The 25,196-nt window shown below is 49.2% G+C and overlaps 1 protein-coding gene across 12 annotated transcripts in view; it reads right to left on the bottom strand.

Annotated features, from left to right (window-relative positions):
• Positions 1–25,196, bottom strand: part of herc1 (HECT and RLD domain containing E3 ubiquitin protein ligase family member 1) — an 82,807-nt gene that overhangs the window by 38,594 nt on the left and 19,017 nt on the right. For 6 of the 12 annotated variants that reach the window (XM_036135816.1, XM_036135818.1, XM_036135820.1 and 3 more), the window contains 30 exons: positions 24,041–24,175; positions 23,803–23,968; positions 23,349–23,474; positions 22,576–22,788; positions 21,524–21,676; positions 21,231–21,363; positions 20,949–21,140; positions 19,592–19,816; positions 19,333–19,506; positions 19,143–19,257; positions 18,947–19,070; positions 17,212–17,383; positions 14,069–14,423; positions 12,730–12,850; positions 12,594–12,645; positions 12,444–12,509; positions 10,231–10,502; positions 9,204–9,419; positions 8,999–9,119; positions 8,670–8,907; positions 8,414–8,586; positions 6,679–6,834; positions 6,497–6,603; positions 6,316–6,426; positions 6,060–6,230; positions 5,736–5,975; positions 5,038–5,121; positions 4,419–4,960; positions 1,766–2,360; positions 624–894 (listed from right to left, as the gene is read on the bottom strand). In XM_036135816.1, coding sequence (XP_035991709.1) covers positions 624–894; positions 1,766–2,360; positions 4,419–4,960; positions 5,038–5,121; positions 5,736–5,975; positions 6,060–6,230; positions 6,316–6,426; positions 6,497–6,603; positions 6,679–6,834; positions 8,414–8,586; positions 8,670–8,907; positions 8,999–9,119; positions 9,204–9,419; positions 10,231–10,502; positions 12,444–12,509; positions 12,594–12,645; positions 12,730–12,850; positions 14,069–14,423; positions 17,212–17,383; positions 18,947–19,070; positions 19,143–19,257; positions 19,333–19,506; positions 19,592–19,816; positions 20,949–21,140; positions 21,231–21,363; positions 21,524–21,676; positions 22,576–22,788; positions 23,349–23,474; positions 23,803–23,968; positions 24,041–24,175 — 5,819 coding nt within the window. The remainder of the gene's footprint in view (positions 1–623; positions 895–1,765; positions 2,361–4,418; positions 4,961–5,037; positions 5,122–5,735; positions 5,976–6,059; positions 6,231–6,315; positions 6,427–6,496; positions 6,604–6,678; positions 6,835–8,413; positions 8,587–8,669; positions 8,908–8,998; positions 9,120–9,203; positions 9,420–10,230; positions 10,503–12,443; positions 12,510–12,593; positions 12,646–12,729; positions 12,851–14,068; positions 14,424–17,211; positions 17,384–18,946; positions 19,071–19,142; positions 19,258–19,332; positions 19,507–19,591; positions 19,817–20,948; positions 21,141–21,230; positions 21,364–21,523; positions 21,677–22,575; positions 22,789–23,348; positions 23,475–23,802; positions 23,969–24,040; positions 24,176–25,196) is intronic. The other 6 variants (XM_036135826.1, XM_036135825.1, XM_036135819.1 and 3 more) reach the window with 5 other exon arrangements.

A 25,196-nucleotide genomic window follows, 5' to 3' on the forward strand; every position in this document is an offset into this window, starting at 1 on the left:
GGGATGCTAATATGGAATGCTAATGTGGGATGCTAATATGGAATGCTAATCTGGGATGCTAATGTTGGATGCTAATCTGGAATGCTAATCTGGGGTGCTAATCTGAGATGCTAATGTGGGATGCTAATCTAGGATGCTAATGTGGGATGCTAATGTGGGATGCTAATGTGGGATGCTAATCTGGAATATTAACCTGGGATGCTAATCTGGAATACTAATCTGGGATGCTAATCTGGAATGCTAATATGGGATGCGAATGTTGGAATACTAATCTGGGATGCTAATCTAGAATGCTAATCTGTAATACTAATCTGGGATGCTAATCTGGAATGCTAATATGGGATGCTAATGTTGGAATACTAATCTGGGATGCTAATCTAGAATGCTAATCTGTAATACTAATGTGGGATGCTAATATGGAATGCTAATGTGGGATGCTAATATGGAATGCTAATCTGGGATGCTAATGTTGGATGCTAATCTGGAATGCTAATCTGGGGTGCTAATCTGAGATGCTAATGTGGGATGCTAATCTAGGATGCTAATGTGGGGTGCTAATCTGAGATGCTAATCTGGGGTGCTAATCTGAGATGCTAATGTGAGATGCTGCGTTCGTTCCTCACCCAGCTTGGTCTTCCCGCCGCTGGGCTCCTCCAGCAAGCCGTTCACCACCAGTTTGTAGATCATGGCCTGCGCTCGCTCCAGGTCGGCCAGGCCCAGGGCCCGCTTGATGGGGGAGCGCATCACCGCCCGCTTCACCATGTGCCGCATGAGGAACTGCAGCGCGGCGCGCATCTCCACCTCCTCCTGGCAGACGGGCGAGGCGGGAGGGGCGGCGGTGGCGCCGGCGTTCAGATCGGCGTTGTGGCCGCTGGGAGCCGCTTCTGGAATCACCTGGAGGGACAGAGTCGGCGCTCATGTTCATTAAGATTGAAATCTTTACGTTTGCTTCACGTCGCGTTTCAGCTTCTCTGTTTTTGCTCATTCGTCAGAGGAGGGAGGGAAGGAAGGAGGGAGGAAAAAAAGGAGGGAGGAAGGAAGGAAAGAAGGAAGGGAGGATCGAAGGAAAGGAGGAAGGGAAGGAGGGAGGAAAGAAAGGAGGAAGGTAGGAAGAGAGGGAGGGAGGATTGAAGGAAGGGAGGAAGGAACAGAGGAAGGAAAGAAGGGAGGAAGGAAGGAATGAAGAGAGGAAGGAAAGGAAAAGGGAAGAAAGAAGAAAGGAAGGAAAGGAGGAAGGAAGGAACACAGGGCATGAGGAAGTAGTGATTAAGAGCTTATTACTCTTTAACTATTAATTCATTAACGGCTGAATAATTTAATTGTGTTGAGATGTTTAACAAAGGAGAAATCTGTAAATCTGGCAGTTTGTGTTTAATTTGGTCAGTTCTGCTGAGGCAGAGAGAGACAAAGTTTTATTTTAAGACCTCCGTAAATCGTTTTATAGATATTAATAATTATCAAAGAGAAATTAAAATAAAAAGATTCATGAACTCTGAGCGTCGAGTTTTAAACCCGCAGCTGCAGCCAAGCGTCCAGTTTCATCTATAATTATTATGTTATAATTAGATTTATTATGTTATAATTATAATCATTATGTTATATTTTTATTTTTATTATGTTATAACTATAATTATTATGTTATAATTATAATTATTATGTTATAATTATATATTATTATAATGATGGTCGCTGCCTCAGTGAGGCTCTGATCTACCAGAACCAGAACCAGAACCGGTGCCGTGCAGCAGGAGTGGGCCGGCGGTACCTTTGGGATGAGCAGCAGCTCGGCGTACTTGCTGCAGCTCAGCAGAGCGCTCAGCGTCTTCATGGCGCCCAGGTACAGGTAGGACAGCTGCACGGCGTGGATCTCTGACTGCGTGCTGATGGCGGCCGGCTCGTGGCCCCGGGCGCCGTGTTCGTGGCCCTTCTTCCTGCCCGCCTCGGCGCCGCCGTTCTGGGCCGGGCTGAAGAGCGTCTCGTTGCCGCCGCCCGCCACAGACGAGATCTCGCTCTCGGACTTGGAGTTGGGCGCCAGGTGCGCTTTGACCTCCTCCAGGCTGTGGGACACCCTCAGCTCGGAGGCGCCCTCCTTCTGCTCGTTACGGTCGTGGCCCTCGCCGTCCGCCTTGTCCTCGGCGGCGGTGGGCTCGTGGCCCACGGAGGCGGCGTTGCGGTGCTTCTTGTCGTGGCGGCGCGTGCCGAGCTTGGCGGCGGTCTCCTCGTGGATGCTGGTCAGGTAGGTGAGGTCCAGCAGCAGCGCGGCGGTGAGGCCCCGGAAGCGTCCGACGTCGAAGGGCAGCGGCTCGCACGGCTCCAGGTTGTAGAGCGGCGTGTCACTAGGCGACCAGAAAGTTGGGAAGCTTTAATGGAGGCAGGAGGAGAGCAGGAGGAGACAAGGAGACACAGAGTGAGGGAGAGGGCAGGAGAGACGGAGCACAACATGCAGCACAGAGGAGGACATGCAGGAGGCATGCTCACACAGACCAGGGCCCTACACCCCCCCCACCAGGGTCCTACACCCCCCCACCAGGGCCCTACACACCCCCACCAAGGTCCTACACCCCCCCCAGGGTCCTAACAGACCCACCAGGGTCCTACACCCCCCACCAGGGCCCTACACCCCCACCAGGGTCCTAACAGACCCACCAGGGTCCTACACCCCCCACCAAGGTCCTACACCCCCCACCAAGGTCCTACACCCCCCACCAAGGTCCTATACCCCCACCAAGGTCCTACACCCCCACCAGGGCCCTACACCCCCCCCACCAGGGCCCTACACCCCCACCACGGCCCTACACCCCCCCACTAGGGTCCTACACCCCCCACCAGGGTCCTACACCCCCCACCAGGGTCCTACACCCCCACCAGGGTCCTATACCCCCCACTAGGGTCCTACACCCCCCACCAGGGTCCTACAGCCCCACCAGGGTCCTACACCCCCCACTAGGGTCCTACACCCCCACTAGGGTCCTACACCCCCCACCAGGGTCCTACAGCCCCACCAGGGTCCTACACCCCCACTAGGGTCCAACACCCCCACCAGGGTCCTACAGCCCCACCAGGGTCCTACACCCCCACCAGGGTCCTACACCCCCCACCAGGGTCCTACAGCCCCACCAGGGTCCTACACCCCCCACTAGGGTCCTACACCCCCCACCAGGGTCCTACACCCCCCACTAGGGTCCTACACCCCCCACCAGGGTCCTACAGCCCCACCAGGGTCCTACACCCCCACCAGGGTCCTACAGCCCCACCAGGGTCCTACACCCCCCACTAGGGTCCTACACCCCCACCAGGGTCCTACACCCCCACCAGGGTCCTACACCCCCCACCAGGGTCCTACACCCCCACCAGGGTCCTACACCCCCACCAGGGTCCTACACCCCCCACCCGTCCTCCAGAACAAACTAACTTTAGGTCCAGACACAAACGTTCACCAGGAAATCACTGCAGGCATTTCTGCCAAAGTCAGAGTTTAAACTAGACACCTGGAGAACTACAGGAAGGAGGCAAAGAAGGAAGGAAGGAGACAAGGAAAGAAGAGAGGAGACAAGAAAGGAAGGAGGCAAGGAAGGAAGGAAGGATGGGAGGAGGGAAGGAGGCAAAGAAGGACAGAAGGAGGGAAAGATGGGAGGAAAGGAGGCAAGGAAGGAAGGAATGAAGGGAGGTGTTACAAAGGAAGGAAGGAGGCAAGGAATGAGGCAAAGAAGGAAGGAAGGAGACAAGGAAAGAAGAGGGGAGACAAGAAAGGAAGGAGGCAAGGAATGAAGGAAGGATGAGAGGAGGAAAGGAGGCAAAGAAGGAATGAAGGAAGGATAAGAGGAGGAAAGGAGGCAAAGAAGGAATGAAGGAAGGATGGGAGGAGGAAAGGAGACGAGGAAAGAAGTCCATATAGACACATGGAATAAAGGGGAGAAATATTTTCCCAGAATTCTCTCTGATAGTGGAGGAACCCTGGAAACGTGTTAAAGGCGAGGAAACATATCAAAACCTGCAGTGAATCCTGGTATTAATAATAATAATAATAATAATTATTATTTTTATTATTTTATAAAAACAATAAAAATATAATAATAATAATAATAATAATAATAATAATAATAATAATTATTATTATTATTATTTTTATAAAATAATAATAAACTGCAATAGACTGGCGACCTGTGCAGGGTGTAACCCGCCTCTCGCCCGTTGACACCAGCCCCCCTCATGACCCCAGCAGGGATAGACGTGACGGAAAATGAATGGATGGATAACAACAACAACAATATAATAAATAATTAATAATAATAATGAGTGATTCTGATGCTCGGTTGCAGGGTTAACCAGAGCAGCAGCTACTCTGGGAATTAAATTAAATTCTGCGCCTCAGCCTGGTTTCCTGGTGTAAAGCAGAGCGGCAGCAGGACTCCTGGTACCTGATGGTGATCTCGGCCTCGTCCCACTGCACCTTGGCGGAGCTGCTGCCCTCCTTGGCCACGCCCAGCAGCGTGGCGTGCCTCCCCGTCTGCTTGTGCACACACCTGCCGCCCACGCGCAGCCCGGCGTCCGCCCCGCCGATCACGGCCAGCACCGGCCACACGTCCGTGCACAGGCTCCTCAGGTGCGGCTCCGACAGCTCGCCCAGCCCGTGCTGCCGGCCGTGGCGCCCCTTCTCCTCCTCCGTCCTGCCGGGCGCCTCCTGGCTCTCCCTCTGGGCGTCGTGCTCCTCGCGGCTCTGCACCGAGCGGCTCTTCTTCAGCCTCGGGGCGCCCGCCGCGTCCCGGAAGCAGGGCTTGATCTTGTGCAGCCGCTCGATCATGGTCTTGTTGATGCGGTGGGTCCAGTGGTCGGTGCGGTGCAGGATGCGGATCAGCTGAGTGGTGGCCTCCACCAGGACGGTGGCCGTGGGGCTGCAGACGGGGTCGCCGGGGAGGAGGTCGCGCGGCGTGCCCCTCATCTGCATGTCGCAGATCTTCACCTGGAGAGCAGCCAGACACACGGCGGTCAGCAGAGCGGAGAGGACGGCTGGCCGGTTCCTGCAGCCACGCCTCCTACCTTCTCTCCCGGGTTGCTGCTGTAGAACATCACGCAGGGGTAGAGCTCCGTGGCGTCCACGTCTTCAAACGCCAGTTTGGGCTCCTGTTATGGAGGAATTTATCAGTATGGAACTGAAGAGAACAGCTTGATCTTTTATTATTCTCAAGGTTGAATCCTGTTTGTCTTAATAACTGAAATCACGACCGAAAGACTGATTGGTTCTAGAATGTTTCACTGAATCACAACAAGGTAAAGTACGGCCAAAGGAACTTTAGTTAAACTACTCTTGGCTCTTACTCTGTTTCTGTGTTTTTCTAAAGGTCTGTTTATAAGACTTCCTAGAAATGGAAGAGCACACACACCATTTCACACACACACACACCCCTCCAACTAGGGAGGGAGGGCTTTTGGTCCAGAGCAGCGCCTGTACACAGTAAGACATCATGTTCCCATTTACGTCATACTGTATCCCTATAAAGGCTGAAAGTTACCCCATATTGTTGGGATTGTTGGGACTGCTGTGAAATGAAGATGATTGTAAGTCCAGAATAAACTAATCCCCCTGCTGGTCACTGAAGAGAAGTTGTGGTGTCTGATCTCGTCTGTCTGTTTTTTAAGGTTAAATCCTCTCCCACACTGTTAAACGGTGACGCGCATTAGAGGAGGGAGCGCTCAGGGGGGTATGAATACTTTTGAACCGGCCGGGCAGCCCTCACCTCCCCGTTCTTGCCGAAGGAGATGGTCCTGGCCTCCATGTCCAGGACGCAGGTGATGAAGTCTCCCTGCGTGAAGCTGCTGAGCGTCAGCGTCTGCTCGCCGTTGTGGTACAGGTTGCCGCTGTAGGCGCGGTACAGCCACATGTCCGAGGTGGTGCGGTGGTTGAAGTCGTGGACGGGCCACCGGGAGACGCCCACGCACGTGCCCTCGTTGCCTCGGTTCTCCTTCACGATGTAGAACTGCGGGCGAGACGAAGCGGGGGGTCAGCTCGGCTCAGACGGCGGGAGAAGGCTCCGGCGGCTCCGGCGGCTCCGGCGGCTCACCTTCCACTGGTAGCATCCCGAGGAGATGCCGGTGCAGGCCAGGCCGTAGCCTTTGCCGCCGCTGCCGTGCGTCAGGCCCTGCCCGTTCTCCACCACGCAGCACTGGGCCTTCTCCGGGTCGAAGGACACTTCCTGGATGGGAAGGTTCTCATCCTCCTCCTCCGCCTCCCCCTGTGGAGCAACCCAACGGTCAGCGTCTCCCCCCCGCCGCCGCCGGGTGGCGGACAAACTCGGGTTTGTGCGGCGCCGCCCTCACCTGCAGCTTCAGCTCCTGGACCTTTTCCTTCATCTGGATCGTGTGCTTGGCCTGAGCGACCGGAGCTTCCCACATGCAGTCCGACAGCAGAGAGAAGAGCCGGTCCACCACCTGAGGGACAAACCAGACGTCAGCCCCCCCAGGAGCCCCGCCCATCTCCGCCCCTTCAGGACCGACCTACCTGACTCAGCTGGTCGTCCTCCATGTTGGCCTCGCAGGCCGGCAGCACGGCCTCCAGCACGTGCAGAGCGAGAAGCCGAGTCCTCATGTTCCCCACCAGAGGAACCCCTGGAACGTTAAAACAGAACCCGTCAACATGCCCGCATGCCAGCCACACCAGCTAGCTGCCTGCAGAGGGCGTACCTGAGCAGCACTTCTGAGCGGCGATGTTCAGCAGAACCTCGGTCCATTTGGGAGACGCCATCTTGGACTGGATGGCCTTGGAGGAGACCACCCTCCGCAGGAAGACCAGGAAGTCCCCGAGGTGGAGCTCTGCCGTGTGCTGCTTACGGATTACCGCTGAAGAACGCCGAGACGTAAATGTCAGACAGGAATCAACTTTTTCTTTTCCATTTAATCCGAATGCATTAATCTGATTTATCTGCCTGATAATTTAAGCAGTAAATGTAGCCAAACCAGAGCCTGTTATCCTGTGAAAACCTTTATGACACTTCAGTTTCTGTGCTGTTGTTCCAGTATATTTAGCATCTTATATTAGCATGATTAGCACAGCTAGCATACCATATTTTTTAGACTATAAATCGCTCTGGAATATAAGTCGTAAAAAAATTGCCACTAAGAGAAAAAAAACACAAAAGTCGCACCAGACTATATGCAACTTTCAGCCTAACGGCCGGTTATGCTGAAAGTTGTTTACGCTGAAATTAGACCGTGAGCGTAACGTTGCTAAGCGCTAAGCTAACAGTACGACACGGACGTTTCAGAGCTACATAAAGCTCACGGGCATCAGCCAAGGTGTAAACCACCTGGACAACAGAGCTGTAAGCTAGCGCTAGCAGCTAATAGCTTCACAGACGGCCCAATAACAGGTTCTGTCGTGTTCTGGTTCCTTAGAGCTGCTCAACGTAACGCTTCGCTGCGTGAATGCAGACTGGAAGAGTGAAACAACAAATGTACACGTGTTCAGTCTTTGTATTGTTTGTATTGTTGTTTATAAGTTAATGTTATAATTAATTTTCAAGCGGTGCAGGAGCAGCATATAGTTTTCACAGGCCTAGACTGCCCCCTTGTGGCTATAGACGTTAATGTCTACTCCTTGGTTCATGCTGGTCAGTATGATTCACCATTTAAAATTAATATATAAGTCGCACCTGAATATAAGTCGCAGGAAAAAAAGTGCGACTTATAGTCCGAAAAATACTGTAGCATCGGTCTCTGTGTGCGTTTCCTTGAGAAAGTGGATCTGTACCTGAAGTCTAAGGTTTTTCAAAAGGCTGCCAGCTTTCCTGACTGCAGCAGATCAAATGACAGACAGACTGGAAGCTAAACAGGATGAAAACAGAGCGACTGCGCTGCAATACCTTCAGCCTTCCTGTTAGCTGCTGAAGGTTTCGCTCTCTCTCACATCCATAAACCTCTCGGTTTACGACAACATGTCACGATACTAAAAATAGAAAACTTGTAGATGTAACAACATCTACACTGAAGAGTGTTGCTGCCAGGAGGACCTGTTGCACGTCCACCTGCTGACCAGAATCACCAAAAGTCCAACCCTAACCCCGGTCAGTGAATGCACCATCTGCGAGCTACCGGCTCGCTGTTCAGTGTGGACGTCGTTACTGAGGGGAGGGGGCGCTAATTAAAGGCAAGCAGTATTTTCTTTGACATGTCGAGTCTGTGGTTGAGTTTCCTTCAGGCTGAGAGAGTTCAGGACTTTCTGCAGCTAACAGGAAGGCTGAATTACAGCCGAGTTACAGAACATGCTGCGAATGTCGGCAGTCTGAGAGTTCCTTAGGAACTAGATTCTCTAAGGAACATGCATGAAAACTGATGTTTGCAGGTACGGCCACAGCCTGGATCAGACGGTCTGGATCAGGACGTGAAGCAGTTAAATGCAGCAGAACGAGAAAATAAAAACCTCTGAAGTCCTTCTTGTCGGAGTCAGGGCTGCCATCTTGCTTGGTGTCTTCCTGATCCTTCCCTGCAGACAGGCGGCTCCCTCCTGCTTGGGCCAGCAGGTTCTTCAGCTGGCTGCACAGCAGGTCCAGCAGCGACTGGACCACTTTGGGACTCAGCTTGTCTGCGTACGTCCTGCGGGGGGGAAACAGACGTCGGCGTTGGTCAGCGCGCTACGACAGGCTGTGAAAACGCGTCAGCGGTCCTGACGGAGTTACCCGGTGCTGATGGCCAGGATCTGCAGCAGGCGGGTGGAGGCCACCTTCAGGGCGGTGCTGAGCTGGGACACGCCGGGTTTCTGCAGCAGCTGCAGGGGCTGGCCCAGCATGGTCTCCGTGCCGCACAGCTGAGACAGCACGTTGAGGAGGCCGCTGGAGATGGCCAGGGACACGTCCACCGGCTGGTAACGCACGCTGAGCGCGAACACCGTCACCAGCAGGAGGCGCTGCTGGGCTTCTGCAGAGAAAGCAAGCGGCGTGCAGCAGGTGGACTCAGTGAAAGGAGTTAAAACTCAGAGTTAAGCAGGAAGAGCAGCGGATGTTTGTACCGATGTGGTGCTTGTTGGCCTGCAGTGCTCGCTCCAGGGTGACCGACAGCTGCTGGTAGATTTTATGCACGGCCGTCTGGATCTCCATCTGCAGGCTCCTCTTTGCTGCTTTAATCCCGTCCTGCAGCAGAAACCCGTCAATTAAAGCCACGCCACTTCCTGTCTGAGCGAAGCAAACACCACCTGAGCTCCTCCTCCTCCTCACCTGGTAGTGGTGCAGCTGCACGCTCTCCCTCTTCAGGCCTCCGCTGCAGACGGTGCCCAGACCAAAACATCCGGCCAGGAACTGCAGTCTGACGGAGGTGAGCAGGGAGGAGGACTGGAAGGCGCCGCTCGGCCGCTCGTTGTTCTCCGGCTGGCTGCCTTTCTCCTCCATGCCGGAGATCAGCACCACGATCTGATGGAGCGCCTCCAACCGCAGCTGGAGGCGACACAGGCGGCCGATGAAGAGGAGGAATCTGGTCTAACACACCTAACTGCACAGATTCTCACCTCAATTAAGACGACTGCAATTATTATTATTATTATTATTATTATTATTATTATTGAGATAATGAACTTAAACGGAGCAACAAGCAGAACAGAGCACACCTTCCCTCCATTAACTGATATTACGGTTATTTTCAAACCCTAAAACCTCTACTTCTACATTTCTTCTTTTTCATTTTCATTAAAGATAAAATAAGAACTGGACATTTTCAACCGGAGACAAAATACAGTGAATAATAATTAGAATAAAATCCCAGTAAAACAAAAATAAAGATATTTAAAAGCTGTGGCAGACTTTTCCCTGAATAACATTTTTATTCAGGGAATAAAAAATAAATTTCATGAATTGGTGCTATATAAATAAAATTGAATTGAATTGAATTTCCAGTTCAGTGCAAAAAAGGAACTAAAAGCAAGTAAAATTTCCCTCCTTGATTTGAGCAGCTAAATAAGATTATTTTCCAATGGAATGAGTATTTTTACTCATTCTACAATAAGATGATTATCCTGTACTTGAGATGAGATGATGGAGATTGTTCCAATTTTAAGTGCAAACATCTTATTCCATTAGCAAATAGTCTTATTAAGCTGCTCAAATCAAGAAAATATTCTCATTTCATGAACATTTTACTTATTTTCAGTCCCTTTTTGCAGTGTTGCATTAGATTATCTGCTCTTAAATCTGTTTCTACTGTGATAACCAGAAGGATCGCGTTAGAGCCGGACCGTTAGCGCCGCCTCACCTCCGCCCTGCTCTGCTGCTGCTCCATGGCCAAGATGGCCGCCTGCGGACTGGTGGCCATGCCCTCCTCCGGCTCCTTGAAGGCCGGCGCCAGGCCCACGTCGCCGCTGATGAAGCTGACCATGTTGTCGATGAGCGCGTGGATCCCCAGGGAGCGGTTCAGGTCCAGGTCCGACTCTTCGTAGGAGTGGGCCGAGCCGTAGCTGCGCTGCCGGCTGAGCTTGGACCTGAACCAGGACTCGGCCAGGGAGTCGGGGGAGCTGTGGAGGATTCCTGGAGAGGAGGAAGAAGAGGAGACGGGCCTTTCAGAGGCTTACGGGCGCAGGAGAAGTTCTGGTGGACGGACCGTGAAGCTTGGAGCAGCGGAGCGACGCGTCATTCCTCTACGGCGGCTCTTCACATGAGAGAAGCCTGATTCCACATGCAGCCACAGACCTGGCTTAGCCCTTACAACCGGCTAATGGAAGCTGCTGGGCCGGTGAGCGGCTCCCGCTGGTCCTGATCCATACCTCATTCCTTTAGATTTTCCTTCCAGGAAGCCAAACGTTCCTGTAAAGCAGGGTTCTCCAGGCGGAGAACCTGCACTGCAAAAAGAGAACTAAAAATAAGTAAAAGGTTTTTGAAATGAGTCTATCTGCCCTTGATTTGAACTAAGATTTAAATAAGACTATTTGCCAATGGATTGAGTATTTCTACTCTTAAAATAGGATAATTAGACATACTGAACTTTAAATAAGATGATGGACATGAGTTGCTCCTATTTTAAGTGCAAAAACCTTATTCCATTGGCAAATAGTCTTATTTACTTGCTTAAATCAAGGACAAATAGACTAATTTCAAGAAAATTTGACTTATTTTTACTTCTATTTTTGCAGTGTGGCAGACCTCAGCATCAGACTCCACCCCGGGGAAGCAGTCTGCTATAAACGGCGCTGGAGGACGCTCGGTCAGCTTCTCCGCAAAACCAGACGGAGAGTCAGAAAACCTCAGAAATTAGGTTTTATTCTGAGCTGATAGCAGAAAAATGCTAAAATCTGTCTTTAATTTGCATTTAGAAAACAAACACGTCCGGTTCTGCAGCCGAGGCTGAACCACAACGCTGTCAGCTTAAACGTTAAGACCGTCTTTTATCCATCAGCCCAGAGGTTCGGCCAGCAAACGGTCTGGATCTCGGTCCAACAGGAGGATGAATCCACCAGGAACCCAACGCCTCGGCCGGCAAACAGTTTAGGCCCCAATCTGCCTGACAATCAATGCTGGAAATACGTCTTCGTCCTGCAGAGCTGCTGGAGGAAGACGTCGGAGCGTGGCTGCACTGCAAAAACAGAACTACAAATAGGTAAAATATTCTTTAAAATTAGTGTATTTGTCATTGATTTAAGCAGGTAAATAAGATGATTTGCCAATGGAATAAGATGTTTGCACTTAAAATAGGAACAATTCATCTCCATCATCTTATTTTAAGTGCAGTATATCTAATTATCTTATTTTAGGGCTCAAAATACTCATTCCGTTGGCAGATAATCTTATTTACCTGCTCAAATCAAGGATTAAAACACTAACTTTAAGAACATTTTACTTAATTTTTAGATCAGTTTTTGCAGTGTGAATGTTTTTTCCTATAAAGGCTCAGAGGAGCAGGAACAAAGTTCTGACTGCTCCACCGGGTCTGGACCACTGACGGCTGTAACCAGTAACCCAGATGTCTGAGGATCTAGTTCGGTACCAAAGTAAAAACCGGCTGAACTTCATCCAGCAGCGACTCCAGCTTCTTCCCAGGAATCACAAAGTCTGGTTTCTAGAGTCCAGCCTAAGTTCTGCTGGTTTAAAACAGAAAACCCCTTTAGATCTAAAACTATTAGAATCTAATCATTTATAACTAAACGAAGCAAAAACAATCAAAGCGACGTTCCTGGGACATTCTAAAGAGTCTTGGATCAGAACCAGTTTTAAAGAGAGCAGGAGCATCCAGACCGCAGGAAGGAAAGTGGAAAGGAACCGGGACTGGACCAGGGGGGGTTCTGCACAGCAGATAAATGAGAGGGGGGGGGGGGGGGGGGGTGTCCTGCGTCACATGTTCCCCGCAGGAACGGGTCGCCGCGGTGCGACGGGCCGCCGGATGGAGCCGGTGGATGATTCCCTCGCACTAAAACACCTGAAGGTGCTGATGGAGGATGAGGGTGAAGGAAGCAGCGAAGAAAGGAGGAAACATGCCATCGTTTACGTGCTTGGAGCTCCTCTTGTGTTTGGGGCTGAAGTGCCCCAAGAGAAGCAAATAAACTGATCACAGAGAGACAGAGGAAGACATGAACGACAACGGCAACAGTGGGCCTGGTTCACGCAGCAGCTTCACGGCGGCTCTACCTCGCTTCTTCTGAGAGAAGGCCAGGTCCAGGTCCACGTTCCTTCGGCCGCTCTGCAGGAGACAACAAGGCGCAGCTTTTAGATCCAGACCGGGAGAACGTAGAGAACCTGAGAGCTGAGGAGGAGCTTCCTTTACCAGGCTGTAGCTCTCTTCGTCGGACTCGGGTTGGGACAGATCCGACTCGCTCCTGGACTTCATGAGGCGGTAGCTGGGGCTGCTCTGCACCGAGCGGCTCTCCGCGCTCAGACTTTCACTCCTGCGAACAGAAACGCAGCGTCAGCCGATTCCTGCGGAGAACCGGAGAGGCACCGGCTGCTCGGTAAAGTTCAAATAAAAAGGAGCGCGTCTGCAGCTTTTATCGCGTGTGACGGTAGATTATCGTTTTTTTTTTCTCTATGTGGTCGAAATCGTTATAAAAATGCTCCAAGTAATAAAAATCGTGAGAATTTTACAGTAACGCTGGACGCCTCCAGCAATCTGCGAGTCCAGCGAGACGAAGACAGCCGTGATGTCAGTGCAGTCACACGTCCTCAGGCGTGTCGAGAACCGCAGCTTCACGCATTAAACGCTCTAAGGGAACGTTAAAAAGTCGTTACTATGGTCTATTGCACTGCTGCCTATTGTAAGAATGGCTTTGGATCGGGAAAAGGATCCAAAGTCATCAAAGTAAAGCTGAACCTGGGGAATCCTGATCCCTGCCATGCTGCCTACCAGCGTCATCATCATCATCATCGCCACGGCGTCCTCCACTGGGTCACGTGACTGAAGGAGGAATTTAGCATTGTCTGCTATTTTAGTGAATCATTTTATGCTATAAACAACAAAATGCTGGAAAAATTTTTTGGTTTTCACTTGTGATGCATTTAATTTTGTACATAGTATCAAATGAAAAACTATAACTATGTGGTTTTCTATTTGAACTTTAAGCTCGTTAGTGCAAACAGCTAAATCTGATCCTCATGGATAAATGGAGAAAAATCACATTTTTAGATCGACAACTAAAGAGCAGCAGAACATTTAGGATCATTTTAAATGTCCACATTTATAATAAAAGACTTTTCTCTCTGATTTTAGTGTCTCAGTTAAAAGATTTAGGCACATTTAGCAGCAATACATCAGAACGACTGATGGTCTTAATGAGAAGTTCTTTTTTAAAACTGGTTTTAATATTTTACGGTTTCATTAGCCAGTTCTATACTGGCCACATTTTGAAAGTTGCATTAACTCAGTTATAGTTAATATTTAGACACTTTGGCTTGTTGGTCTTGGTTGAAATGAAGCGGAAATGTTCTGAACCACGACTCCACAGGAACCGGGTCAGGCTTCTTATTGAAACCGTCCAGTTATTTCAACATTTCCTGCTAAGCTCCTGTTTTATGGACTATGACGCCTTGGATCGCTCCCCTGTTGCAGAGACTTCCTCCATCACGTCCATCACCGTCTCTGAAAAGCCTCCATCTGCTCCAGAACTCACCTGGTCATGAAGCCCAGACACTCCTGTGCTCCTGTGGCTGACTGGGCCGGGCCCTCCTCCTGGTTCTGTTTGGTCAGCTCGCTCAGAACCGGGCTGACGCCCAGCAGCAGCAGGGCGCAGCGATGGATGACAGAGTTGCAGGCGGCGGTGTAGAGATCCTGGCCTTCAGGGAGGCCCGCGCTGCCCCGCCGCTCCTCCTGGGACAGAACCGCCTCCTCCTCTCCTCCGCCCGCCGCCGCCGCTCCGCTCCGGGAGGCGGGTCCGGATCCGGATCCGGGTCCGGTGCTGCTGCTGGCCCGCTCTCTGTCGCGGCTGCGAGCGACCTCCCGCGCTGAGAGGAAACATTGAAAGATTTCTGCGTTGTGCATCGAGCAGAAACACACACAGACGCAGGGTTAGAGGGTTAGAGCCGCAGCCGGGACACGCTCAGCTAAAACAGTCCGGGCCGCCGGCGCCGCCCGGCTCACAGCCGGCGCCGCTAAACGCTTTAATTACGTCCTCCTTCACAGAAACACTGAGCTGACTGACACGAGTCAAAGCGGAGCCACAAGTAAAGCAACAAAAACGTTTTAAAGGTTTTAAACACGCAGCAGTTCTGACCCAAACATTGTTCAACACTGCAAAAATGAACTCAAAGTAAGTAAAATCTTCCTAAAATTTGTGTTTTTGTCCTTGATTTGAGCAGCTAAATAAGACTATTTGCCAATGGAATGAGATTTTTGCACTTATAATACAAACAATTCATCTCCGTCATCTTATTTCAAGTCTAGTTTATCTAATTATCTTATTTTAGGGGTCATAATACTCTTCCCATTGGCAAATAGTCTTATTTAGCTGCTCAAATCACAGAAAAATATACCCATTTCAAGAAAATTTTACTTACTTTTAGTTCCCTTTTTGCAGTGAACATTTTCATCCCAAGCAGACAGAATATTGCTGCGATCTTTACATTAAATCAAACCTCACACATATGTGCAGGCTGGATTTTAGAGGAATTAGCAGCAAACTGGAAAGTGGAGATCAGACACTTTAATTCTTCCTTTTATCATCTCTTCATATGTGAGAAATCCCAATGTAGCATCATGTTGGTGAAATTGTGGAAATATTGGAGACGCCACACGTCTTTTGGGCTTGTCCAGAAATACGAGGATTTTGGGACAATATTAAAAAAGAAATAGATGTAATATCGAAGGTAAACGTGGTTCCAGAACCTGTAGTGTTTTTGTTGGGAGCCACAGCAAAAGAGTGATATGATTAAAGTGGAGAGACATAAAGCCAGAGACTGAAACATGGAGCAAAGATTGTATTTCACAATATGATGGGAAGAAATGTTGCCTAATTTAATTCCTCTATGGAAAAATCCTACTTAGCCACAGATTACAGATTATAGATATCTGTCTACTCTGCCTGTTGTCATAATTATCAAGACTTTTGTTACTTTATGTTTATTATGATGCCTCCTGCTTGAATTTCTGTCAGGAAATGTTATGTAAAATGATTAAAATGACTAAATAAAAAGCTAAAAAATTTAAAAAATGAAACCTGAAAAGCTCCTGTGGGAAGTAAAGGCAGCAGATCTGCTCCTGCAGGTGAACCGGATGGATCCGGTAGTTTTCAGCCTTTAAAGAATCACAGAGTAAAGGTCGACTGATTTTTGTTTTTGTCTGATATCGGTCGATACGTGCACGCGTTGGCCGATCCATCAGCGCATTCAGCCGCCGTGCTTTGACGCCTCCCAGGCTGACAGCGGCTGGAAACGTTGTCAGATGAGTCCAGACAACACGAGTAACTTTTTTTTTTTACTTTTATTGTATTTTTAAGCGTCTAATTCAGCTGTGTTTGCCCTTTGAATGTCTGCCTCTGTCCCTGTGAGCGTCTGTTTCACCCTGAGGACCGGCCATCCCAGCGGTGCGAGGTTTCCGCTTCCTCTCACTGAAAGTCGCGCTTCAACGTTGGTTTTAAATGGTGGAGCCGCTTAAAGTCGGTGTAGAAATTATTTACCACCGTCTAAAAACCCACGTCTGACCTCCAGCTGAACATTTAAGTTTTTATTTATTATTAGATTTATCCATTTTCTGACCCGCCTAATCCCTCATGGGGACGCGGGGTTTGCTAGCCCCCCCCCCCCCCCCCAACTGTATTTCAAGAAAGATTTGGTCCACCAGCACAGGTGTTTAATGCAGCTGGAAGATTTAGTTTTTAATTAAGGCAAAATTAATACAGAAAATATTAATTACAACACAAAGTATGCATCTTTTAATAAACACATTTTTATATTTTTGATAGTAACATCTATCCAATGACATTTAATTACTTTGGTGCAATAAAATCTGCCTTGAATTCAATTATTAAAACTGGCTAATTACAGCTAATTTTTTTCAAAGAACAAACGACCCAAATACTGTTATTATGTTGCTAAACCAAACAGAGTTCCGTTTATTATTGTTAAAGAATCAAATTAAATCATTCTAAATAATTTACCAACCGGATAATTACGACAAATGAGCAAAACCCTTTTTTAAACACGTTCATTTCCTACAAAAGAAATTAACTAATTTATTTTAAATTTAAATGTTGTAGAGCAGGTAAAAAAATAAAAAAATGTTTGGGTTTAAAAATAATTTTTTTATTTTTTTGTCTCTCGAGTTCCTTTGACTTTGACAATTTTGGCCCATATACTGTAAAGTTTGTACGCCCCTGCTGTAGCGGCTGCATTAGTCAGTTGATGAGGGCGAGATCAGGGTCGTGTTCTCTGGCTCACCTGAGTCTCCGGCATCATTGATGCATAAATGAGAAAACAGCCTAACTTTAATATTTAGAGTCGTTTTATCTCAGAAGACGTGGCGTCTCTAAACAAAAGAGCTTTTCCCATAAACAACACTGTGATTTAAACATCTGGCCAGAGGGGGGAATACTTCTGCAGAACCTGTGCTGCATACCTTTAATAAATGTTTTTTTTTTTTTTTTTGTTGTTTAAACCGGTCTTTTGTAATCGGTATCAGTCGTAAAATAATCGATCGGTTGATCAGTACTCAATAGTCTGGCTGCTTGGAAGGAAAATGCGTAGAAACACGATGCGGGTGGAAGCCTGTGCACAGCTGCGTGTCTCTGCAGAGCAAACGGATCCCAGCGGGCGAGCTTACTTCCAGCGGTCATCACTTCATGCTCCCTGTCCTCCTCCTCCTCGTCCTGATCCTGGTGTCCATCTTCTCTCTCGCGGTCGGCTCTCTCCTCCAGCTCCGCCTCCTCGTCGATGGTGCGGGTGAAGGAGTGCTCCTGGGGGTCCATGTCCAGAGAGTCCTGGTTGTCTGAAATCTGCAGCAGGACATTAAATCTGATGGACGTTCCTACGATGCAACAAACTCACAGGCTCCTGCTTTTCATCTGCTATCTTTCATCTGGTATCTTTCTGCCGTCTCTTCCTCGTTAGTCGCCCTGTTTCCCCCCAGGAAGAGTTCAGCGCTCCTAACATGGAGGAAATCTGTCCACAGCGTGTCTCTTTAGCTCAGTTTCAGCACTTCCAGCTGAGAAGCAGGGCGACAGGAAGTGAAAACCCCCCCACAGTTTGGTAAAGCAGGATAAAGTCGGCGGCTTGGGTTCTGGAAGAGCGCCCCCTATAATCGACTGCAACACCTGTAATTAATTAACGAGCTGATATACATGACCATGCGTGTTTTATTCGGCCGTTCTGAGGTCTGAGCTGAGAGACGGATTCAGAACTTGTGAAGAAATGATCCGACTTTCTGTTCTTTTAAGATTCTGTACGACAGAAAAATGCAGCTTTATATTCTGTTTGTGTGCAGCTGTGGAAATCAGCTTTCTGGGAACATTGTTTACACTACACTGCCTAAAGTGTTCACTCCCCTGCATGTGAACTCCAGGGACCCCCCGTTCTTAATCCACAGGGTCCGATAAGACGTCGGTCCACAAGGTTCTGGAGGTTCTGGGACGTTTTGGACCGTTCCTCCAGGATCACAGGTGAGGTCAGACTCTGATGTTGGATCTAATGGAGAATCTCTGAGTCCATGAGACCGACCCGTTCTGCACACCTGGAGCTGGATCTCAGTCACCTGTGGCCACGCAGGTGATTATAACACCTGACCTCAGAGCGCACCCATGCAGCTAAATTATCGAGTTTATTTCAGAACAAAATCCAAATTTATCTGATTTTTATTGCAGATTTTTCGATAAAAAAAAAAAAATCATTTAATCATTTAAAATCTAAAAGTTCTGCTGCTTCAGCGTTTTTCAGTTCTTCAGTAAAACTCTAGCAGCTTCAGGAAACCCGGCGGGTCGTTTCCTTTAACAGGGTGCTTGCTCTTTTTCCAAATTAAAATTCCAGACTTTTTCCAGACTTTTTTAAAACTGATATTTTTTTCCCAAGACCTTCACTTTTTGTACTTGTATACTTGTATGCCTATTGCCTACTTCATTGGTTGAGATTGTACAAACTGTTTATTAGAAATGTTAATTTTTATAGGCTAGTATTCAATGAACAAATGCATTATTCACAGTAAATTATGCTTTTACTGATGAAAACGTTTCAAAACATGAAAATCACAAGTACATGAATTTCACATCAAACAAGTGTTTGATTCCATTAGGCTAATACAGTACGTGACCAGTTAGTAAAATTATAGTTTTATAGCCTACCTTCCTATTTCTCATTTCACAATGCCTTTGAGCATACTGTAAAATTCTACCATACATTTTTTTCCTATACTTTAAGACTTTCACACAAAACTCAAGACTTTTCAAGGTCTGGAAAACAGTGTTTCAAAATTCCATACTTATTAAGACTTTCAAGACTTGCTCAAGCACCCTGTTTAACAGCCCGGTCCATTTCACAGGAACCAGAACCTCGTTAACCGGACTCACCCGCCTCTCCCGTGACGAAGACCTGGTCTGGATGAAGTCCATGTTCTTACAGGCCAGCAGGCGGTTCCGGACCTTATAAACGCTGCGGTAGACTTCTGCCAGAGACTTGGAAGGCTGGTACCTGCTGGGAAACCAGGAGACGGGTTGAGGAGGGAAGCAGAACGGCGGTTCTGGCTAACGGGCCGGGTCGACTCACCTTCCCTCCCCGGAGGCCGGGCCCAGCAGCCCGGTGTGCTTCAGCAGAGCCGCCAGAACAAACCTGGACACGGTGTCCAGCAGCGACTCGTTATTCAGAGACGCGTTGTCCCAGTCTGCAACAGAACCCACAGAGCAGTCAGGCCCGGTTCTGTTCAGCTCTAAGCACCCGCCGCAGGCCCAGAGCAGACCTTTGCTGATGGCGTAGTCCTGCATGTTGATCCACAGACTGTTGGCGGGTTCCTTAGAGGAACCCAGAGCCAGGTCCACCAGAACGCTGAGGTCCGGACGCAGCGTGCAGTCCAGAGGCTTCTGCTCCTCGTTCCCGGACAGCGCCGCCTCCAGCAAGGTGCTGATGCAGGAATCTGGACCAGACAGGAGAGCTCAGTGACCCACAGCAACAGAACCAGGGTCTCCTGCAGAACCCAGAACCCCCACAGGCGTCGGTACCGAGCTGCGGGATGTCCATCTCCAGGCCGTTGCTGAACAGCGGCGTCTTGAGCCAGTAGGCGGTGTCCTGCTCCTCCAGCGCGGTGGGCGCGCCCTGCAGCATGCCGCCCAGGCAGCGGCCCACCAGCAGCGCCACGGTCCGCTCCAGGTCCACCAGCCACACCCAGCACAGCGCCGCCGCCGGCAGACACATCCCCGAGGCCGGCTCAGCAAAGTCAGACGTACCTGGAGAGAGTTTTGGTTCGTACGGTTAACGGCGTCCGTTCTGACAGCTTCACCAGAACCGACCCGGCTTTTAAACGGGGCTGAGGCCAGAACCCGTCTGGATGTGGTGCTGTTGGATCACCCAACTGGGTCGGGTTTCAGCTAGAACTGCACGATATAGAAAAAAAGCACTTTGATAAAAGAGAACTCATTTTGATCGATATCGATAATTATCAATAATTCTAAACATTTATTCTAAGTGCAGCTCTGGACATTTTATGCTGCTGTTTAACACAAACACTGAATTCAAACTTAAACCTTTATTCTACCAACTTTTTACCAAAACTGCAAGTTTTAAAAAATAAAAAAAGAACGCGTGCTCTCTGAACTCTATGAAGGGGGCGGAGCTTAGTTCATGGGTCTGCGTTGTGATTGGCTGGGAGGATGTAATGATGTAATATTAACCTACATGATAGAAAGTAAAAAAAAAAAGGAAAACTTTTATTCTGTTGAACTTTTTACTGACCCTTTTTTCTATAATTACATATCGATACTGAATTACCTCTAGTGGCTAAACTGAGCTGAACTGAAGGCGGTTCTTCTTCACTGCTCCGTCTAATTTGTGCAAAGCTCCTATCGGGCCTCTTCAGGGTAAAGTTCTAACCGTTCAGCGCCGCTTCAACTGAACCCGATAGAGTTCTGTCAGTGGAAGGACTGAGAGGAACCATCGTCTTCACAGGAGAAATGTGACCAGAACTGATCCCTGAAAGGATGAGGTCAAACCCTAAAACCCAACAGAACCAAACTGTTCTGCGTTAGAACTGAAGAAAAGTCCTGATTAGCGACGCTGATCAGGACTTTTCTTCAGGAGGCATAAAGATTGGACTCTGGAGAAGGTCCTAAAGAATCCAGATTGACTCTGTTCTGGTGCATCAGGGTAGGAGACAGGAGCAGGAAGTGATGCACCAGGAGCTACGATCTGGACCTGAACACAGGTTCTGGAGACATCATCTCCACCCATGCAGACCTCAGCCCCGCTGAGAAGCTTTGGGATGTGCTCGGTACAGACAGAACCCTCAAAGCCAGCTAAAGGCGGTCCGCCCCGGCATCAGAGCGGACCAGAACAATCCCTGGAAGGTTAGCAGCGGCTGACCGTGGAGAGGCCACTGCAGCTCCTGGTCCTCCAGAGGAGAGGCGGCGGGCAGCAGCCTGTTGAGGCGGTCCAGCGGGGGCAGCAGGTCCAGCAGGTGGCTCAGCAGGGGCCTCACCACCGGCACCGGCAGCAGCAGCAGCGAGTTGATTATCTGGCACAGCATGCTGCCTGCCGCCGACACGTAGATCACGTCTGGGGACGACACAGGCGGTCAGAACCGGGCGGTCAGAACCGGCCGGACGAGCCGCGGCGGCGGCGGAGAGGTGCAGGAGCTGGGCTCACCTTGCAGCTTCTCCCGTATGCTGCCGTTCCAGGAGCTCTCCTTCAGCAGGGCGGCGGCGCGCGAGAAGATGTCGGTGGCGTGGGGCAGCAGCAGCTGCAGGTGTTTGTGGAGCAGAGCCACGCTGCTCGAGTTCTGCAGGAGACACAGATCACCAGGTTATACCGGACCATGGCCCCGGTGACTCGGTTCTGGTCCGACGCTGAAGGTTTGGTGGAGCATGAATGTTTGCCGGATCAACCGTAGACCCGGATGGTAAACCCTGAGCGGTTCTGGGCAGGGAGCGGGTCGGTACCTCGGTGACGGCGCTGATGTGACAGTAAGCCAGGAGCTGCTTCTGCAGGGAGCAGAGCAGCTGGTGGAGGTGAGCAGGCTGGCTGCTGTCCGACGACGAGGTGCGCTGCTGCAGCTTGTCGCTGTTCTTCTCCAGCTCGCCCAAGGCCTGGTCCTGCAGAGAACCAGCACACAGCGCGCTGAGTCCAGCGGGTTCTGCAGAACCCACAACACCTTCAGGCTCAACGTTTCATACAGATTCTGCACCTTTTCCACGTCAGCGTTACACGGGCCGGCCCGTTTTAAAGCAGAAACACTAAATGTGAAACTTTCATTCTCCAACATGGACCGGGTTTTATCTAATAACGCCTGAACATCAACGCTGACCATTTTTACCCGCCAACAACGACGTATAATCCATCTATCCAGGGCTTTAACTGCTTACCGTATTTTAAAATCCTTTAATCTTCTCAAAAACGGATGGTGCACCTTATGGTCCAAATAATACGGTACATTACTTTATTTGGGGAAATAAATTCAATCAAATCTTCCACTTTTCTTTCTTAGTTTTCTGCTGACAGAAGTAAGAAAACCAATCAGATTTTTTTGTTCCTCTGCCTTGATAGAGGCGTAGCGGGAATTCAGGAAACTGGGATTTCCTTTTGGCGATGCATCCCTGCTAGGTGGAGACGATGTATTATAATAATTAATACAGGACAAGGCTCAGCCCACATGGACGCAGCTATTAAAGCGTTTTTATAGCTGCTGATTTATTTTATCAGCGTCAGTAAAGATGGAGATGATGAGCAGGAACTGAGATCTGATGAATGATTCCCTCAGAAAAGAGATTCACTGCAGAGCTGCATGACGTCTGCAGCCGCCGCGTCACGATCAACCAGAGCTTTTCCTCAGAGACGCGGGACCAGGAAGCGGCTCCGCCAGGAGAACACGCAGCAGGAGCAGATAAAGCTTCAGCGCTTCAGAGCCGACTCACTCTGCCTCATCCTGCTGGAGGGATCAGAGCGGATCAGAGCGACGCTGGGAAAGCGGCTCGTCAGAGAATGGATAACTCACGGTGTAAAAGCCCAGGTTCCTGAGCAGCGTCTTCATCAGGATCTCGGCTAAGTGGGTGTCCGGGTGGGCCCCTGTGGTCCCGTAGGCCGGGTCCGGGTACGCTGGGCCGGAGGCCGGAGCGTCGGGAACGTCGGCCGGAGAGCTGTAACCGAGCAGGGAGGCCACGTGGGTGTGATCCTGGAGGCTGGTCAGGATGATGTCCAGCTGCATCCTCTGAGAAACACAAACATCTTTAAACGTCACGCCGGTTCCTGCTCAGAGTAAATATGGGGAATAAAAACGAGTCAGACTCAAACTACTTGTCCTGTCAAACTCAGACCGGTCCTGATAACCGTAAATATTAAAATGCTTCCTGAATTCCCAGCAGATATCGCTGTAATCAGAAAATCAGGCTCCTCTTTGGCTTTTTACCCAATATAACTCGTTCATTTTGTATTAATTCATCTGTCTATGAAGCATTATTTTACTTGTATATCTTTTTAGATTGCTTTATAAAAGAAAGTTGTCTTGGCTTTCCAGTTTCTATCTAGAAAATGGGATTAATGTCTGAAAACATTCATATTTCTTTTCTCTTTCTATACTTATCTGGATCTGAAAAAGATAAACAAAATTATCTTTAGCAGACTTTCTGACTCTGATCTCTGCAGATGTAGCGTCTCCCTGCCTGAGCATTTTAGATGTGAGCCTAAACCACTCCTGGTCCATTTCTGCGGGCGTACAGGTGCTGTAGCGACTCAGTGAGAGGACAGGTGAGCCAGGTGAGGCGGCCGTACCTGTCCTTTGGAGAGACTCTCCCATCTGTCGGGGCCCTGAGGCAGCAGAGAGTGGAGCAGCTCCATCCTCTCCCTCAGCGGAGGCAGCAGCATGGTGGCTCCCACCGACAGCGTCTCGATCACCGCCTGATGGGGAAACACACGGTCCCCGCTTAGCGACCTTTAACCCCATCCTCCTGAAACAGACTCTTATAATAAATCTATTTTGTTGGTAAATATTTGAATAAAAGCAGTTCTGGCTCCAGGTTTGGTACTGAAACATGACTATGTTTAAAATCCCTGAGCCCAGAAGGCCCTGCGGATCTCAGAACCAGTGAGATGGACCTTTAACCAACAAATGTGTAAAATGGTTCTGGTCCACTTGGGTTGATGTTGCAGCAGTAGAGTCAGAATGAGAAGGGTGTCTAGGCGCAGCCAGTGCTGATGTGAATACTGCTCCATCTTCTCAACGTACCTCCTGGATCTCGTCTGGCACCGAGGCGTCCATCAACCTGAAGAGCAGGTTCCTCAGCGGCCTGGCCTGCCGACCCAAAATACTGGTGGCCACGCCCCCGGCTAGAGCCAGAGCCAGATGATTGGATAAAAGTCGAAGGCACAGCTTGAGGAAGTTATGATGCTCCCTGTAAACATGGAGAAATGTTTAGTCTGCGTCGTTTAGTCTGTGACGACTTCTCGTGTCGGAGCGCCCTCACCTGGACGAGGGGAAGGGCAGCGGAGGAACGTCGCTGTTAATGCCGTCGCAGTAGCGCTCCAGGAAGGAGCGCAGGTGAGAGAAAGTGCTTTCCTCCAGGTCGACGCAGTACGGCCGGTGCCAGGCCACCACCTGCCTGTCAGACAGAGTTAGAAAGAAACATCAGATCAAACTGACGCATAACTCCTAAAGCTACAGTTCCCAACTCAAGTCGCTCAGTGCGAGCCACCAGAATTAACAAGGACTCCTGGATAGGTGCTGAAACCTTTCCAGCAAGAACAGAGCAAAAGTCCGGGTGGATCCGATTTAAGATTGTTTGCCGTTGTGATGACCCGGATAACTGAGAATCTGCACAGGCAGAAAACATTAATAACCAAGATCCAGAGCTTAGCTGGGTTAGCTCAGCTCCGCTTGATGCAGCTCTCAGGTTGTATGTCTGGATATTTCAATACCTTCAATACCAATGAAGTTAAAATTCACTGCAGAAACCGAGGCTGCCGTAGTGAGCAAGGCTACCTTGATAGTGACCGAGGCTACCTTCGTACTGACCGAGGCAACCTTTGTTTAGGATTGCCTTCAACTGTTCTAGTTAACTGAATCGCCACTTTTTTGTTCTATTTTCTATCTACATTTTATTCCTACTTGCTTTTATTACTGTGAATGCAGTAGGCATTCACAGTTATTGAGATCCTCTTCCGCCTTTTTACTGTTTAAACTTTGCTTCGCTTCTCCTCCTACAGTTTTTCTCCGATTTCAACCATTCAACTTTTAAACTATTCAGCTTCTTCTGGAATGGATGGCTATGTCTTTTTGTACATTTAACTCTTCAACTTTTTAAAATATTCAGCTTTTTCTGCACATTTTCAGCTTTTTTTTTCTCCTATAGGAAATGAAGGAATTCACTAAAATTCCGCTCATTTCAGCTGCTTTTTGACAGCTTACTGCTTCAGCCTACTTTCAGCTAGAAACGCCATTCAACTTTTAAAATGTAGTGATATCTTTCAGCTATTATGGTCTATTTCAGCTTTTTCATATCTTTTACCATTTTCATATAGTACCTCCTTAAAATAATTTTGGCTTTTCAAGAAATTCAGCAAATAACATGCGTTGCTATGGTCGTCAAGGAGGCAGTTATAGAGTGCGCACTCTAGAAATTC

This window comes from Fundulus heteroclitus, chromosome 4, assembly GCF_011125445.2.
Source record: "Fundulus heteroclitus isolate FHET01 chromosome 4, MU-UCD_Fhet_4.1, whole genome shotgun sequence".
NCBI lineage: Eukaryota > Metazoa > Chordata > Actinopteri > Cyprinodontiformes > Fundulidae > Fundulus > Fundulus heteroclitus.